We start from the raw sequence: 18,890 nt of genomic DNA on the forward strand, positions 1-18,890 counted from the left end.
AGACACTTCTCAGTTCCTATGCTTCCTGGCTGATGTTTTGGTCACTTTTGAATGCTGGCGGTGCTCTCACTCTAGTGGTAGCATGAGACGGAGTCTACAACCCACACAAGTGGCTCAGGTAGTGCAGCTCATCCAGGATGGACATCAATGCGAACTGTGGCAAGAAGGTTTGCTGTGTCTGTCAGCGTAGTGTCAAGCATGGAGGGCTACCAGGAGACAGGCCAGTACTCAGGAGACGTGGAGGAGGCCGTAGGAGGGCAACAACCCAGCAGCAGGACCGCTACCTCCGCCTTTGTGCAAGGAGGAGCACTACCAGAGCCTGCAAAATGACCTCCAGCAGGCCACAAATGTGCATGTGTAGCATATGGTCTCACAAGGGTCTGAGGATTATCGGTACCTAATGGCAGTCAGGCTACCTCTGGCGAGCACATGGAGGGCTGTGCGCCAAAAGAAATGCCACCCACACCATGACTCACCCACGCCAAACGGTACAGAAGTGTGATTGACTTGGAGTTACATTGTGTTGTTTAAGTGTTCCCTTTATTTTTTTGAGCAGTATATATATATATATATATATATACACACATTTTCTTTTTTTACTTCAAATAATAATCGGGTTTTAACTAAACCCTACCATACCTGAATAAGAGTCTCTGTCCTGGCTCTTTCCTGATAATGTTCAGTTTGTAGTAGTGTCTCAGTGCTCGTGACATCTTCTCGTACGTCATATTGGTCCTGTTCTGTTACAACCAATGGAACAAGAYAGAATGTTAACACAGAACTTCAAGAAAACCAGCACTGCGGGAAAATGCCTTTYCCAATCAAACACTGGGAGGTGTAGTTCGTTACCTTGTGGTTCCCCCACAGGCGAGCCAGGCCGTTGGGGTCCATGATGCGGAAGACTTTGGTCTCTGTGTCCTCCCAGCGGATGTAGTTCTCGTACCGGCTGTCTGAGAGGAGCTGGTAGACGTAGTCCCATAGCAGCCTGCAGTCTGGGAACACAAACACGTCAGAGGTGACACATTTCAGACAGTACCTGTTAACTTCAACTTTAGCCACACTTCCTCCAGAGTTGGTTGAAGCCGTGACCACCCCCCTCTAAGATGAACCCTGAGTAGTTAGGAGCGTTAGTTACCTGCTATCCGTCCAATGGGCATTGCCTGYTCCTCTGGTGGCRAGACGGGCACRATGACGTGGTGGTTCCTGTAGAGCGCCTCYTCCTGCTGATGYAGAGYGTGCTGCTGGTGGTGGGCCAGTRCCAGCTGGATGTGGCCCTTCCCCTCACGCCCGTTTTCATGGGGGGCCTGAAGTGGTGGCCCCCCACGGCCRTGCCKGAAGTCTCCAGCRMCACCTCCTCGCCCTGGGCTRAGCAGCAGGGGGTGCATGRTGGCGCTGGGCATGAGCTGGATGACACGAGGGGGGGCAGCGTCCTGGCACCCGGGGCTGCCTGGGCAGGGGGCCTCGCGGGGTGTGGTGCAGCGACCATTAGGGGCAACCGGGGACACTGACAGAGTGTACAAGTCCTCGGGCAGGTGGTGGTTGCTGTCGGGCAGCTGGGAGGACGTCTGGAGGTGGTCCTCGGCACCAGGGCGTGGGTAGTTGGGGTCCAGGGGGGAGAGGCGTGGAGCGGGGTGGTGTGGCGAGCGGGAGCGATGTCGGAGCTCAATGGTGGGTGGGTGCTGGGGTTGGAGCTCTGTACTGCGTGGTGTCCGCCGTACCGTTTCTGCAATAAAGGGGATACCTAGTCAGTTGTACAGCCGGATGCCTTCAACTGAAATGTGTCTTCCGCATTTAACCCAAGCCCTCTGAATCAGACCGGTGCGGTGGGCTGCCTTAAATCGACATCCACGTCTTCGGAGCCCGGGGAACAGTGGGTTAACTGCCTTGCTCAGGGGCAGAACGACAGATTTTTACTTTGTCAGCTCGGGGATTCGATCCAGCAACCTATCGGTTACTGGCCCAATGCTCTAACCACTTGGCTACCTGCAGCCCCTAGGATATATGTTTCAAAACATATTTACATTATGTCCAGTAGATGTCACTACACACATTTACAAACTTCATCATGTCTCAATGTATGTGGGTGGTAGATTATTAGTGATTCATTTGGACTGCCCTCTACTGGGTAGGACATTACAACATGTACAGTACACATTTACTTAATGTTTACATGTGAATAGCTAGTATTCTTTGCCTCCAAGCAAGAAAGAAATATCTTTGCTTCTGCATACCAAAACTAGCGTACCGAACAACAAGGAAGTCCTGAGCATCTTAATCGTCTAACCCAATCACTTCCCCTATAAAACATGTAGAGATGAGGAACTGTAGATATTCAACTCCTAGACCAAAGGTTGTTTAAATATAGAATAATTTCCTTGTGGAGCAGGTTTCACTGTCAACAATCCAACCCCACACCTCTCCTCCCCTCGCTCCTCCTATTTCCTTCTATCCATGCAGGGAAAGGAGTCCAAAGTGTAGCACGAAGAAGGTGAAGTCCCTCCTCTTTTCAGGTGGATAGTAAACAGACTTAAACACCTCTCTCTAGAGTAGACCATTGAACCACTTGTTACTTTTGTCAGATTCACTTAAAGCATACTTGAGAAGCTTTCTCGCAATTGTATTGCTACATGACCAACTGATTTTCGCTAATCATGTGTAATTAAATACTTGAATTGAAGCCACCGTCTAAGATTGTTGAGTAACTCCTGTGAAACAGAAGTCAGATCAGTTGGGTTCTTCAGGGGGAATTACATACGACAAATTCCCCTAGGCAAGAACAGAATTGCGAAATCCTTCTGGCAGACAAGATTGATGAATWACAAAATAATATTGTCAGGAAAGTAACGCAATGGTGATGCGTTCAATATTCCACTCCATGGTGGGCCTCAAATGTTGTTGTCTTTCCCCCCATAGGCTAATAAGTTGATTTCATATTGGTCTGAGAAATGCTTTCCAATTGGACTGGCTCTCTAAGATCAGGTTACAATAATCAACAGCCATCCTAAGGTTATTGAACTCAATGCCACTGCATTCCCCCCATTCAATTCAACACGTTCCTGTAATCATCTCTCTCTATTCTTCCTTCAGTAAGTGTGATCTCAAGAACACCATCAGGCTGGTGTTCAGTAGGGAGAGTGAAATGTAATGTATAACCTGAACTTGTCTGAACACAGATTTTCATTTGCCATTACAAAGCCTTTTGCTACAGTGTGCCCTAACGAACATCACTGACCTTCCAGTTTGTGGTGCTGGAGAGCTCCCTCTGGCAGAGGGTGGAAGGAGTTGCCGGGGAAGTAGGCGGAGGGGTAGGAGGCGTGCGGCTTCCTCTGCTTCAGGATGTGCTGCAGCAGCTCGTACAGGACGTCCCCTGCAGGATACACAGGTCAGTGGTTAGAGGTCAGACGTTACAGTATGAGCCCTTCCAATGGTGTACCCCATAGACATGGCAGCAGCTGTCAATCAATGTCATCAAAAGGATCAGGCTCCGACCAGAGATCTTACTGGAGTTTAAAAATATGGTCTGGACCAAACAGATGGTAAATGAGGCCAACAGACCAGGACAAGAGTCATAGTGTTGCTAATGATTCAGCCTGCCAAGAGGCAGTTCAAGACTTGATATTATTGCCTAGCAACTTCCATACCTCATCTGTTCTCCTACAAAGCAGCCTACTTGAGGAGGTCATGGACGTGACAGAATCCTAATGGCAAGTCTAGTCATAGACCAACCATGTGACTCACTTTGTCGCACCTCCAAGATTCCTGTGCTGAGGCTAGGTTGATTGTGTCAGACAATATGAAAAAAAGCCTGTAGTATCTTCTACAACAGAGATGGCATTAGCATAACATGGTTAATGCTCAATGTGTAAAAATGGCATTATTAGGCCACCCTGAAAGATTTAACTCGCTACCTGTATATGAAGGGCTCTGAGAGAGTATTTCCCTCAAAAGGAATCAATAGAATGGAGGGAGTTTTTTCACTTCAATTTGCGAGGCTTCCCGTCAGATCATCAAGGAAATGGTTCTCATAAAGGAAGTGAAGACGCCACAGGCACACACACTTGCACACATAAACCCCTTTCAGTTCTCACTTTCTGGCCCTGCTGTTTAACACGGCACTGCAGGGGAAATTCCTGGTGTTAGCAGGTGACGGTTGAGTTCGGTTTGCACTTCCTGATCGGCCGTTTACCCAACCAGTCTCCTACTGCCTCCCCCCAACAACAAAGACAGACCGCAACGCCACTAAGGAAGCTGCTGAATCACCTGATTTTCCTCTTCCTCTTGCTTTCTTCCAGCTGAGCAGACCTATCAACATATTTTACAAATATAGACTAAAGGTCTATCAAAGACATTCAGTGAATGCCCTAAACACATGGCCATTATCTTAGGTCAGTGTGCCATTTCTCAAGTCATTCCCCCTTTAAAATTCATTATTGTTAAACATGAGCATGTTGTTAGAAAAATGTGTTCTAATAACATAGCAACCGTTTGAATTAATAAGGGCCGTGGCGTGGGAGGTGGGCGTACCGGAGTGGGGCGACCGGTAGCGGAAGTCCTCCTTGGTGAGGAGGAGCAGGGCCTTGCCGTTCATCTGGAAGCTGCCGCTGGTGTTGGGYCGCAGGGCAAACTCCCTCTCGGCCCAGCGCAACCACTGGCCCACGTCCTCCCTGCTCCAGAACACCGGCTGCAGGCCTGGGGGTGGAGGGAGCGAGGGGGGAGAGGAGGGAAATGAGAAGAAAGTATTGGGAAGGAGGGAGACCGGGGGGAAGTAAAGGAAGGAGCAAAGGGAGAGAGGGAGGAAGGAGACAGAGGTGGCAGTAAAAAGGGAAATGAGGGAAGGAGATCAAAGTAAGAGGGATTGATTCGAAGATTAGTAGAGAGGGCGGGGAATAGAAGGGKGGAGGGTATGAGGTGAGATAAGCAGAGTGCAGGAATGGAGGAGGTGTCGAACAAGAAAGATCCATCTTCAGTCATGCGTGCTCACATACAGCGCGTTCATTTCATATTTGCTTAATGTTTGTCAATATTTGTGAGTTAACCTTGGTAGATTTATTTTGCAAAGGAAAGCCTGTGGCTTTCTCTCAGTCAGTCTAAAACATAGTGTATAACTACATATGTATTAGACTAATCTAATGCATAGTGCATAAATGGCAAGGACACACTAAGGAATACCAGAGGAAACAGCTCTGACATTTTTCACCCTTCAGGCTCTGAAATATTTTTCACTGCCGTGGGAACTTACGAGAGCGAAACATCTGCACTGATGGATCGCCCAAACGCATTAGTGACTGAGCAATAGCCCAGAAATCAACGCTCACTATAAATGTGTGTCCGGGACCATGACTTTGAAAATGTAACCTTGTTCCTTGTAACCTAAGCAATAACAACGTGGTTAAATCAAACCTTCAGGTGCATTCTATACATTCTTTTAGGAAATGTCATAAAAATCACATTACATTTTTCGTTAAACCCACACATGAACAATAAATAGTATTCAAAGGGAAAACAATGGTGTGTGACCGCGGGAATCGGAGAGCACTAGATGTCTAGAAAGTAAACAGCTTGTAATTCATATCAGCTATAAAGCCTTACCATGGGTTTATACGGCATATGAGTCAAGTCGTATTGTTTTCCCAGTCTTGCTCATCGTATTGCAATTGAGAGTACGAGATGTTTAGCACATAAATCATTGACAGAAAAGTCATTGTTGTTTGTCAGGAACTGTTTTCTTTCGCGTCTGTAGCAAGAGTCTCTCCCCAGGAACAGCGTTGGAGAGCCATGATCTAGTTGACGTCATTGGGTACTGGGTGGCCTATATTTACATTCATACATCTATACATTTGTACTAGGCTGTAACCTGTGAACAGATTTACAGTATCGTTGTGCTTCACCACACACACACACACACACACACACAGCAAACCACCAGAGCTGCATCCATCACACCTACACCAGACAAAGAGCAGCAGTTTCTACGTCTCACTTATCGCCAGGCCTCAAACACTTCCTCTTGGAATGGGACAGCTGTTATCTTTGGCCAGCGGTGCGCGCAATGTCACTGTCACAGGAGTAATCTGAACCCGTGCGCGGTTTCAGAGCGATCGCTTCCCCCCCGCCCGTCAAACAAAGGACGTTTTATACAGGGAACAATCAATATAAAAAGAAACGTCTCTTAGACTGCCAGTTTCCCATTTCTCTCTTCCCTTCTATATTGAGATAGAGAATAGAGATTGGCAGGGTTTGTGAAGGGAAAGTTTATCTAGAATATAGTGTATGGACATAACTAAACTCAAAAAAAGAAATATATTTTGCAAAAATAATTCTAAAAATCCAAATAACTTCACAGATCTTCATTGTAAAGGATTTAAACACTGTTTCCCATGCTTGTGCAATGAACAATAAACGATTAATGAACATGCACCTGTGAAACAGCTTACAGATGGTAGGCAATTAAGGTCACAGTTATGAAAACTTAGGACACTAAAGAGGCCTTTCTACTGACTCTGAAAAACACCAAAAGAAAGATGCCCAGGGTCCCTGTTCATCTGCGTGAACATGCCTTAGGCATTCTGCAAGGAGGCATAAGGACTGCAGATGTGGCCAGGGCAATACATTGCAATGTCCCTACTATGAGACGCCTAAGACAGTGCTACAGGGAGACAGGACGGACAGCTGATCGTCCTCGCAGTGGCAGACCACGTGTAATACCTGCACAGGATCGGTATATCTGAACATCACACCTGCCGGACAGGTACAGGATGGCAACAACAACTGCCCGAGTTACACCAGGAACGCACCATCCCTCCATCAGTGCTCAAACAGTCTGCAATAGGCTGAGAGAGGCTGGACTGAGGGCTTGTAGGCCTGTTGTAAGGCAGGTCCTCACCAGACATCACCGGCACAAACCCACCGTTGCTGGACCAGCCAGGACTGGCAAAAAGTGCTCTTCACTGACGAGTTGCGGTTGTCTCACCAGGGGTGATGGTCGGATTTGCGTTTATCGTCGAAGGAATGAGCGTTACACTGAGGCCTGTACTATGGAGCAGGATCGATTTGGAGGTGGAGGGTCCATCATGGTCTGGGACGGTGTGTCACAGCATCATAGAACTGAGCTTGTTGTCATTGCAGGCAATCTCAACGCTGTACGTTACAGGGAAGACATCCTCCTCCCTCATGTGGTACCCTTCCTGCAGGCTCATCCTGACATGACCCTCCAGCATGACAATACCACCAGCCATACTGCTCATTCTGTGCGTGATTTCCTGCAAGACAGGAATGTCAGTGTTCTGCCATGGCCAGCGAAGAGCCTGGATCTCAATCCCATTGAGCACGTCTGAGACCTGTTGGATCGGAGGGTGAGGGCTAGGGCCATTCCCCTCAGAAANATCAGTGCTCAAACAGTCTGCAATAGGCTGAGAGAGGCTGGACTGAGGGCTTGTAGGCCTGTTGTAAGGCAGGTCCTCACCAGACATCACCGGCACAAACCCACCGTTGCTGGACCAGCCAGGACTGGCAAAAAGTGCTCTTCACTGACGAGTTGCGGTTGTCTCACCAGGGGTGATGGTCGGATTTGCGTTTATCGTCGAAGGAATGAGCGTTACACTGAGGCCTGTACTATGGAGCAGGATCGATTTGGAGGTGGAGGGTCCATCATGGTCTGGGACGGTGTGTCACAGCATCATAGAACTGAGCTTGTTGTCATTGCAGGCAATCTCAACGCTGTACGTTACAGGGAAGACATCCTCCTCCCTCATGTGGTACCCTTCCTGCAGGCTCATCCTGACATGACCCTCCAGCATGACAATACCACCAGCCATACTGCTCATTCTGTGCGTGATTTCCTGCAAGACAGGAATGTCAGTGTTCTGCCATGGCCAGCGAAGAGCCTGGATCTCAATCCCATTGAGCACGTCTGAGACCTGTTGGATCGGAGGGTGAGGGCTAGGGCCATTCCCCTCAGAAATGTTCGGGAACTTGCAGGTGCTTTGGTGGAAGAGTGGGGTAACATCTCACAGCAAGAACTGGCAAATCTGGTGCAGTTCATGAGAAGGAGATGCACTGCAGTACTTAATGCAGCTGGTGGCCACACCAGATACTGACTGTTACTTTTGATTTGACCCCCCCCTTTGTTCAGGGACACATTATTCCATTTCTGTTAGTCACATGAACTTGTTCAGTTTATGTCTCAGTTGTTGAGTCTTGTTTTGTTCATACAAATATTTACATTTGTTAAGTTTGCTGAAAATAAAAGCAGTTGACAGCGAGAGGACATTTCTTTTTTTGCTGAGTTTATATAGCCAGTGAACAACTTGATGTGTAATGGAATGTTTTATGCAGCCTATTCCATCACTACACAGGGTCTACTTAGATAGTCTCCACAAACAGTCAAGCCAGAACCAGAGTCTGTGAAAAATATTACAGATTGTCACAGGGGCCATGCATCTGGTTATCTAGCTGAGCTGGATTTTCATTCAGGGGCCAATTGGCCCCCGATGGGTCACATATGACAAGTAAAGAGCCCTTTTATGAGTAAAGGTGTAAATCATACAACAGTTGGATACCGGTGTTCAAGAATAACATGAGGACTACAGCCCATTGTTTGTAGAGATTTTAGAATGTCCCAATGAAATATGTTTTCATATCCTTTCATTCTAATGCCAGCTCTAGATTTTAGATTGAACAACCGAACAATGCCATTGACTCCCATGAACAAACACCATCAGTAAGGTAGCACCTAACTAGAGAACAGATCTAATTACCATATGCTCAGCATCCACCAGCTGTGTCGCCTACGGGTGACCCCTTAATCACATAACCTTAGTGATGCGTACGGCGTCCAGGGAGGCCCTGGTTGTGAGGTCACTGCCATGGTATGTTCTCTCCAGGGCTGGAGAGAGAGAGAGGAGAAAGAGAGGGAAGGCATAACGCTGCCAAAACTCCACTGAGATCCGGCCTGCCGACCCAGCCATCTGCACAGGGCCCGCGGAGAGGGGGGGTCGGCGGGGGGGGGGCAAACACGCTTGGGCAGGAGCGATCCAGCATGGCTCCATTTCCAGCACAGGAAACTTCCTACGGTAAGGTTGGGAGCGACGCTGTGAGGTTTATCAACAGTCAGCAGCAACGGAGAGAGCAGACAGAGAAAAGGATATGAGCAGGGGAGGGGGATAGAGAGAGTGATGGGAACCAGAAACAATAACGGAGAAGTGGTAGAAAAAAGAAGACCAACAGGAAGAGAAACGGATATTAAGACTCAGCAGACAAACACATGGTGAGAAAGAGAGAGAGGAAAGAGAGAAGCTGAGGCAGCCAGAAAAAAGATCAGGAGGAAGAGTGGGCAGTGCTCTTTGATTAGCCCACATCTTACTCTGTCCCTCACAGGCTCAGAGAAGTTTCCCCTTTCGCCCAATCCATTTCACATTTCAGTTGTGTAAGAACCTGCAGATTTACTGTTTCGTGTTCATGACCAAATCATTTCAGCCCCGCTCTCGTTTCACCATCCGTGTCTTTGTTGGACACCATCTCGGGTTTCTGTGTGCAGTCTGTTTGTGTATGGGATGAAACACTCTCGAACACGACCAGAGGATCCAACGCGAAAGGCCCTTGACTAAACCGTGGGCTACTAATCCTCCCTGATGACACACAATTTTCACTCTGTGGATTGCAGGCCCCCGCACACACACACACACAGTGATGCACGCTGTTGCCGGGGAAACTCGGAAGCGCATGGGATGAATGAGGAGAGAAGGGATGAGATCACTGGTATCTTGTTTCGTTGTTTCCCTCCACAACCTCTTTAACTCTCTCTTCAGCAATACAGAACATACATATGTGAAATATGTGTCCATTCTGTAGACCTCTAAAGGTCAGACCAGTGTGTGGTGTACAGTTTTACCTGGAATGAATAAGAAATATTTTTTCTGAATGTACTGTAAATGCTGTAGAAGTTGGCAAATGCTTTTGACAGCTAAGGACTGGTCAAAAGTATGTTTTCCTGAATCAATGATCTCTATAGTCATTCACCTTTGCTGTAAATGTTTTCTTTCCTTCTTGAATGAAGAGGTGGATTTGTCTTCATTCTTGATTGAAAATAGCTTTTCTTTCATGCAGGGTAGGAGGGAGAAGGAGGCCTTTTGACCTTGTGAGTCAGACATGAGTGTGTAACACCTTACACATTTCCCTTACTCACACCCTCTTCTCTCACTCTCCCCGTTTCTGTCCTTCACTTTATCCCCCTCCTTTCTCTCGCTCCAGGTCAAATGCAAACTACATACTTTACCTCATCGGAAACTGTGTGTTCCAAATCCAGCCGGATTGGACTCCATCCAGTCAAAACAAGCATAAAACAGATTACCAATCAAACGCTTGGTTTTGGGCAGGAAGTAGCACAACCTGTTTGATAGTATGTTTGGCATTGGGGGCAAGCTGGCTCATGTACTGTAGTTTGTTTTCAACAAGTTCCTGCCTTCACTGATTCTATTTATGCGTTTTTATAAGAGAAGGCCAACCCTCTTTTAGAAAATGTAGGAACGAGTAGTACTTGTACTAATGCTGTACCTAAAAAGCTACACTTGTGAATCTTAAATGCACACTACCATGCTTTCCTTCTCTTTGGGAAAACAGACCACAGAACGTGTACATGCTAGATAGAGGTTATTGTTCAAACATTTCATTTATTCTAAGTTCTTGGTTGGTATTCTATGGCTCTAAGCTCTCATTTGTTAACCAGTGTGCTCAATAAGATTTTAAAAGGTAGTCTGTTGAACCATTTTAAGGGCATAGCTAGCTCTGTTTTGTCTGTTTGAACAATAACATATATATATATATATATATATATATATATATATATATATGACATGTTGCATACGAAATTATGCAGATGTATTAGGAACAAACATCAGCCCAGCTAGACGTTTCAGAGATGTTCAAGTGAATCGCTGTTCTCAATTTGACCTCATTGTTCAATCCAGAATTATTCTGTACTAAACCACAATGTCATGGAAATTAGCATGTCATCTATGCTAATGACATCTGCAGTAGGCCATTCACTTAAAAATGTCAACTGCCCCTTAGGCCGTTTAAAACCAGAGAAGTTGGTTATATGTTGCATCGATATGAGTTAGAAACATCAATTGTAGGGTCAACATTATCTACAACGTGTAAATAGGATAATTTTGGTCATGAAGTCAGTCTCATCCAAAACGGAGTTCTGTAAATGAGTTTGTCGCGACTTACTGGGGGGCTGGGTATGGATTACAATCATGCCCACTAACACGAGAGAAGCAGCTGTACTGATTTGCCTCCATCAGCTGCACGCGCTCTATCCAATCGTAGCAGCCAGAACCTCCAGACAGTAAAACAGATCTGCCCATTACACAGCACCTCAGACTTGTTTACATAAGGCAACTGATTCGCCAACGTTATGTTGAAGTAACCCTTGACCCTAAGCCCTTTATGGAGTGGCCACTTGATTATGTTTGATAGTGTCAATCACTCGAGTCTGACACTTTTTGGGGGCAAAATGAGACGATCAGAGAGCACTTCTCAATATTCCAAAACCCATTCCAAGCATCTTGTATCCCCCGCGATTTGTTTTGTAACATGTCTCCCTATTAAAAACTGCCAGACAGACTCACATTCTGGTAATAGATGGTGAGAAAGTAAAAAAATAAAAATAAAATAACAGCACCGAAGCACACAACTCGCCACTGACTTAATAAGCTGATTGTGGCCTGGCTGCTCAATGTGCCTGCTAGCTTCTACTTATTAGCTTAATTCACAAACACAGAGTTGGAACTTTGCTAGCTAGCAAGTGATTTTGTACACTGATAAACAGTGTGTTGCTTGTGTTTTATTTACAATAGTTTGACAGTTTACAGATGTAAAGATATTTTTGTTCTCAGAAATCAGTCCTGAGCTCGGAGCCAGACTTTCCCGGCTTGATAGACTGTATGCAGTGCACAGACTAGTTTTTCATGCAAATGTTTTTACTTAAGAATTACTGCACCAAACAGCCTAGCTAGATGCAAAATTGCACGACTAAGACCTCCTCTGCAAAACCGTCTAAATTAATGAATATTTTGAGGAAGTGGTTGTTGTTGCAACAGTGACTCAGGAGGGACAAACACCTGCCAAGGTACAATAGACCCATTTCTGTGTTTGCAAACATTGCCTCACGAGAGCGATACGCACAAGTTGGTGGCAGAACACGGGGAAGTTCTTATAGAACGCCAGCAAAAAAAGCCTCTATTTACATGTTGCTTTTGATAGCATTTCACACTCCTTTTGGATTATAATGGGACATTAAGGCTCGTATGAATGTTTGTGTCATCGCAAATCAACTGCATTTTACTTTAAAAACACTTGAACTTCTAACAGTAAAATTACTCTTTGGCTAGCTTTTGCTACAGACTATGTCAATGAGCATTAGCATTCTAGCTAACAACTGTGGCATCCAAAACAGTTATTTTGCAAAGATCACAACCAAATATAATCTTATTGACTATAACTATAATCAAAACATAATTGTAAGTGTATGAGAAGCCCAAAAAGTTATTTTGTTTAGAAGTAATAAAATCTAAATCTAGGCTATGTTGAATGGGCACAGATGGTGATGGCTTTCTTACTGCAGCGTGCATCTGTCAGTGTGTCGTGTACTGGAAAGGGTCTATATACAAACATAACACACCCACATCAAACCACACCCCCAAGACAACTCTGGTTTGGCTTCAGTTATGGTCTCTAGCATTTCTTATTGAGCAATCTTCAAAACAAAGCCAAAGGAACTGCAGTCGCCCTTTAAAGGCAGAATGGGTAGCATTAGCAACATAGCGATGTCTTTTAAGCATCAATCAGTCTGGTGGGCTGTTTTCTCCCTGCCTGGTTTAGGGTGGGGAACTATGCCCCACACTTTCCTCTTAAACCCCCTTCCTTCCATGATGGCATGTGGAGTGTTTCAAACAGGAAGAGAAGGGGGCTGCTCTTCACTTGGCTGTTGGCATGTGAGAACAGTTTCCCCTTTCAGAGGGAGAAAAGGGAACGAAGGGGGAAAAACAACAACATTTATTCAGGAAGCGCAGTCTGCCCACTCAGGAAATTCCTGAGGATGAGAACGGCTTCCAGGGGCAGGAAATTTCCCCTCTGAAAGGCACTGGCGTACACACAGTCACACATATACAATGACTGCAAACACACAAGACACTCAAATACCCTTCTGTGTGTACTGTACCGTTGATATGCACGCAAACATCTTTACACATACAGAAAGACTCCACAAACTAGTATGCAGGCACACACACACACACAGTACAATTACACAGAGTGATGTGGACATGCACACACAAGGAGATCGATTAATACACAAGCACACACCAACTCCAACATGCCTGTGCACAAAGACAGTCTCACACACACACACTCTCAGCCACCCACCCACACACACACAGTAGAAACCCAGCTGTGAGAAAAGCAAACACAATCTATTGAGAAAGGTTTACAAAGAAAAACAGCAGCAAGTCAAGTATCCAAGAGGAGGCTTCTTTCTCTGTCACCCAGCAAGAGATTTCTCATGTTCAATAAGCTTCCATGTTTAATGTAAACTGTACTCTCCATACAAATTCCCATAGACACTCACTCCATATTCTTTGAACTTGTCACAGGTGTCTCAATGTTACATCCCCATCAGTGCCCACTCGACTTGTCGTGACGTCAGTAAATAGCGTGAATCCCTTATTGCAGTGAGCCTGAATGCTATGCTTCTTAGTGTCTGCTAGGCGGGTGACCTTGAGGCTGACACATTGCAAGACAATTAAGTAAACACAATTAATGTAATGGAATTGAGGGTTGAAAAGCCATCCACTTCACTCAAGCGCTGACATCTAGTGCAACCAAACAGTAGAATTAAGTGTTTTACAGCTGTGCTTATTTTCTTTTCATGTGCATGTTCTATAGTTCAACAATGAGACAGCTAACAGACAGGAAATTGGAGGATTAACGTGAAAATCCGCCAATGTGATGGAGAAATGTAACCCTAACTTCACCACTTCAAGAACATTCACCCAGACACACAGGGAGAGGCAAACCTCTCCCATTCAGAGTGGGGTGGCTTCTAACACTCCTGGCTAAAAGGGTTAAAAAGAAGAGTAGCCTTCTTTGAGAGTGAGGAGAAGGCTGCAACTCTCACCCTGATCTAATCCACTTCCTCCTCAGGAAATGGAGAAGGCGGATTTYTGCCCACTGCAATTTCCTCTCCCTCTTTTTTCCCCCTCTTTCATTCTTTCTTTCAGGAAGAGTGATGGCTTTGAGCCAAAGAAGGTTCCAATAAGAGGTTTGAGTACTGAAGGCCTACAGGTGAAGGGTAGTTTATATATTTCACAGAGTTAAAGACAGAGTCAACATGTAGAATGGAGGGAAATCTTGCCTAATCTAAAGATTCAAACAAAAAGTTGAATCGAAGCCCACAGTCCAGCAGACCACATTCACCACGCCCAGATAAACGGCCCAAACAGACAACCTCAGGCCAAAACAGACATGTTAAACGTTCTTCCTTTTTCTATGACAATACAAAAGGGGAAGTGGAAATGGGGAATTTCCTCTGTATGGTCCACGTGCATAGACACTACAGGTCATTTCTTTTAGATATTGAGATTACCACAAAGTGTGTTAATATACTGGTCTAATTTATGAGTACTGCACCATATCTTTGCCAAACACACATCAACAAACCGCCAATATTTAGGTCAATTAGCCTCAAAAGTTCCCACAACAACTCATTGGCACATACTGGTAGAATTAACATTGTTTCCACATAGTTTTAATGAAATTGCGTTGAACCAACGTGGAATAGACATTTAATTGACGGCTGTGCCCAGTGGGAAGATTTATATCCAAACTCACTGAAGAACTACAAAGATGAATCTCACTAGTCTTCTAAGTCCTAAAAGTCATACATGTTAAAAGGTGCCTGGTTAAATATGAATAGTTTTTCACACAGAGCAGGCCCAGTGACTCTACGACTCTATAAACACCCAGTCTATATCCTGGCCGTGATCCAACCCCGCCTGTTGTTTTATTGGCTCAGGCAGTGGCCGGTTGAGACCTGCCGTCAGCTCCACCAGACAGTACATGGTTGTCATGTTCCCTCCTCTCCTTGTCCCTCTTCCTTCCCTTCCTTCCCTTCCTTCCTCTCTTTATTGAGGCCCTTGGTGATTTATACTGGTCTTAAGAATAGGTTAAAAAAAACATGGTTTCCACCAATGCTCTCACTTTTCCAACCATGTCAGATCAGTAAACACCTCAAATCGAAGTTTATTCGTCACGTGCACAGGATACCACGGGTGTAAATGGTACAGTGAAATTCTTACTTGCCGCTCTTCCTCATCAGTGCAGAATAATGTAAAGTAGCAATGTAAATCAATATACGCATCTGCCCTCTCAATACAAATCAAATCCTCTCTTCACCTTACCTCATATGTACAGTCTTCTCCTTACTTTCCTTCTTGTCCGCCCTGTCCTATTCTGTCCTGTAATAGCTCACTCTCTCTCCTAATTCTAGACTCTCCCCAGCCCAACCCAACCCATCTCCTACTTCCTTTCTTCTCCTAAACTCTTTACATGTTATACTCCTCCATTACACTGGGCTATTATTCTGTGCTGTTCTCTATTCTCTTGTACTGAGCTACGTTGTGTTGTGTGCTGTCCTTCAGTACCCTGAGGTGTTATTGTACTGAACACTGCGGTGCTGCTGTGTACTGAGTTGTGTTGGCTGTCACTGTCCTGCTGTGTTGCATTCCACTGTGTTCTACTGTGTAGTGTTCCAGTACAGTGACTCTGCTATGGTTCAGTAAAGACGTCTTGTGTTGGTCCTTGACCCTGGGTCTGCTTCAGCACCTCAGAGGAGGGATACATGAGTAGGTCTGTCTGTCCACATGCGGAGAGTGATGCCAGTTGGAGTGATGACGTGACATGCAAGTAGCTATAGTAAATCATGGCTTTCAATCTGCCATTTTCTGAGGTCAAATGCTCTCAAAACAAATGTTTATGGGATAAAGAAAATGTAGGCTGAAATGACAAAGAGATTTGTTTGTTGATTATGACTGTCATGTATTCTCTGTGTGCGCCTGTGGGTGTCATGAGTTGTGTGTGCGTGTGCGTCTGCATGTTTGTGTGAGTGACTCACGCAGGTGCACGGGCAGCCTGGCAGGCTCGTCCTCCATTCGGCTGGCTGGCCTGGCCGTGGGAGCATGGACGGGGGAGGAAGTGGAGTTTGGCAGGGGGCTCACGGAGGAAGGACTGAATGAGCTCCTCTCCTGCTATGAATAGATACATAGAGACACAAAGCATGCCTTAGTTACAAACCTCCCGAAAACCATCCTTAAACCAAAACAGCCTGAGAATCACCACACCGAGAAACTATAACACCATTTACACATTCTTTATCTAGGTGATAAGGTACCCACACAGAGCCAATCTTTTTATTCATAAAATCGTATTAGACTTATTTGGAGACAGATGCTGGTGTGTTTGCATGGTCAATGCAGCCAGTCACAGGAGGTTGAACTTACTGGTATTTGTGCACATTTACTTATACAAAATGTAACCTGTCAACCTGACAATGTATGCATGTGCTGTTGTGTACAATGGTATTCTAACATCATTAATTTGCCTCTTTCTACTCTGCACCGTCTATGGACAGCAACAGTTAACAGGTGAGTATGTATGGGCCAATCAGTGCTGCTGAATGTGATGTTTATAGGCTCTCAGTTTGCCAACAGCAGCATCTTATAACATGGATTGGTGATTCATTCAACCAGTCAATCTAAAACGGCTAGTTCCTATTAGCATACTGTACTAGGAACTCACTGTGGCATATGTAGCAATGAGCTTTTAATCTCATTTTATTATACAGACCGCCCTACTCTTCAAGAATACTTAATGTATTTTGGTAGCCTATAGCCAACAATAATACACTATATCAAGTCTTACTTTTAGAAGATTTTGCATGTGTACAGCCCAGATTTGACAAGGTTGTGTACGGTCAAAAAGGGGTTCAGGTACAGATGGGGCCGAGGGGGGGCAAGAGAGTGAGTTTGTGTGTGAGTGTGTGTGTTTAGGGGCATACATATAGCCTACAATAACTCTGCTACTTTTCTCTGCAAAACAATATCATTCCAAAATATCTTTAGGCCTACTCTCCTAGGGTGCATCCCAACAATCCCAAAAAGTTTCCCTGTCACCTGAAATTTGAAGAAACATCTTTAGACCTTGACTGTAATGAAATAACATGATAACCACCATGCATTTATGCACTGCAACTGTTTTACGCCTAAAAATGTCAGGTTTACATATACAACATGTATTCTATAGAAAATGAATTACCTGTGTATATGCTATATAATTGTGACAGATACATTTATATTACCATGAATAGTTTCAACTAATAACATGAATTGTAGGCTAATATGATCCATAAGGTTAGTCACATTTCTGGTGGTTTTCAAACAAACCATATGGCGCGTTCAAAACAACTGGGAACTCTGAAATCTCCGACTTCTGACTTCAGTGCGTTCATGACAACTGGCACCACAGAAAAAAAAACAGCTCCGTCTGGGAAAAATCTTTCAATGGTCATCCAACTCGGGATTTCCAAGTCGGAAACGGGGGCATCTTTCTATAGCTCCGACTTTCCGACCTCAAGATCCCTGACGTCATGATTTGACCTCGTTTTTTCCCGAGTTCTCAGTTGTCTTGAAAGCACCAATAGCCTATGAAAACGAACGTCGTGACGAAAAACGTTTATCTCAGGTGTGCTGCGAAGTCGGTAAACTTGTAGCGCAGCATGGATGGACTTACCAAGCGCTGCTGTAGTCTACAACAGAGCGGCGAAATGTTCCCCTCAGCAACAGATGATTACCAACACACACGATGCAGTTGTCAACAACACGACTGCGTCAAGCGCATCTCACCCCGGGGTCCTAGAACTTGATTCTGCTTTATAAAATCAACAAATACCTTTGTTATGATCTGCGATGAGGATTCTGACATGTCTCGCTAAATTCAGGAAGTTCTCCTCTTCCCACTTTCCTTTTCCCGTTCTCCTCTTTGAAATAAACCAGAAAAAAACACCCACACCCGACTCCCTGACTTGGGGAGGGTTACAGGGCCACGTAATAAATACGTTTACGGTTTGTTATCGATCCATTATATAACCATGTTTATCATAAACGCGTGAAAGTTCTTTGTTTTCTGTTGGTGCTGCGCTCTACATTTCGGCGACGCGTTGGTTAATTCTCTTCCTGGAAGACAGGACTAAAAGGCAGACATCTCCGTTGTACTGCTCATTGACTTGGACGTGTAAACGGCGAAACGACGTGAATTCTCAGTATTGAGCCCAGCCCCCTTGTTAAAGAGGGTTTGATTGCAGCATGGATAAAAAAAGGCGTTCCTTGCGTAAAATTATCTTATTGGCTTCCCGAGTTTCGTAGGCGTTTCTTATTGGGGAGAAAGATCTCCAAATGGTTCATTGCTAGAAAGAGACGCCTACGAGATCCAGGCTGCCAATTACATAATTATATTCAAGAAATACACTTTCGTCTAGCCTGCAGCCAGACTCTCTTCTGCAGCCACTTCTTTCTTAAAGGTGTACCCCATATCGGGATATTGCCGATGATGTTTACACACGGAGGGCTGAGTGTCTGCGTGTTATGCTCCACCCTTGTACTTGAGCGATGCATTAATTATGGCTGCAGGGGCAGTATTGAGTAGCTTGGATGAAAGTTGCACAGAGGTGCCCATAGTAAACTGCCTGCTCCTCAGTCCCAGTTGCTAATATATGCATATTATTATTCGTATTGGATAGAAAACACTCTGAAATTTCTAAAACTGTTTGAATGATGTCT

The 18,890-nt window shown here is 45.1% G+C and overlaps 1 protein-coding gene across 4 annotated transcripts in view; it reads right to left on the bottom strand.

The window, feature by feature from the left end:
• LOC111951450 (transcription factor ETV6) overlaps nt 1-18,373 on the bottom strand; it is a 20,302-nt gene extending 1,929 nt beyond the window's left edge. Inside the window, exons 1-7 of one of the 4 annotated variants that reach the window (XM_023969540.2) lie at nt 18,004-18,373; nt 16,172-16,301; nt 4,525-4,689; nt 3,233-3,367; nt 1,136-1,723; nt 850-992; nt 640-740 (exon numbers count right to left, since the gene is read on the bottom strand). In XM_023969540.2, coding sequence (XP_023825308.1) covers nt 640-740; nt 850-992; nt 1,136-1,723; nt 3,233-3,367; nt 4,525-4,689; nt 16,172-16,301; nt 18,004-18,036 — 1,295 coding nt within the window. In that variant the 5' untranslated portion in view covers nt 18,037-18,373. Of the gene's footprint in view, nt 1-639; nt 741-849; nt 993-1,135; nt 1,724-3,232; nt 3,368-4,524; nt 4,690-16,171; nt 16,305-17,844 lie in introns of all 4 variants that reach the window. The other 3 variants (XM_023969539.2, XM_023969543.2, XM_023969542.2) reach the window with 3 other exon arrangements.
• Between the last annotated feature and the right edge of the window lie 517 nt (nt 18,374-18,890).

Source organism: Salvelinus sp. IW2-2015, linkage group LG24 (genome assembly GCF_002910315.2).
Source record: "Salvelinus sp. IW2-2015 linkage group LG24, ASM291031v2, whole genome shotgun sequence".
Taxonomy (NCBI): Eukaryota; Metazoa; Chordata; class Actinopteri; order Salmoniformes; family Salmonidae; genus Salvelinus; species Salvelinus sp. IW2-2015.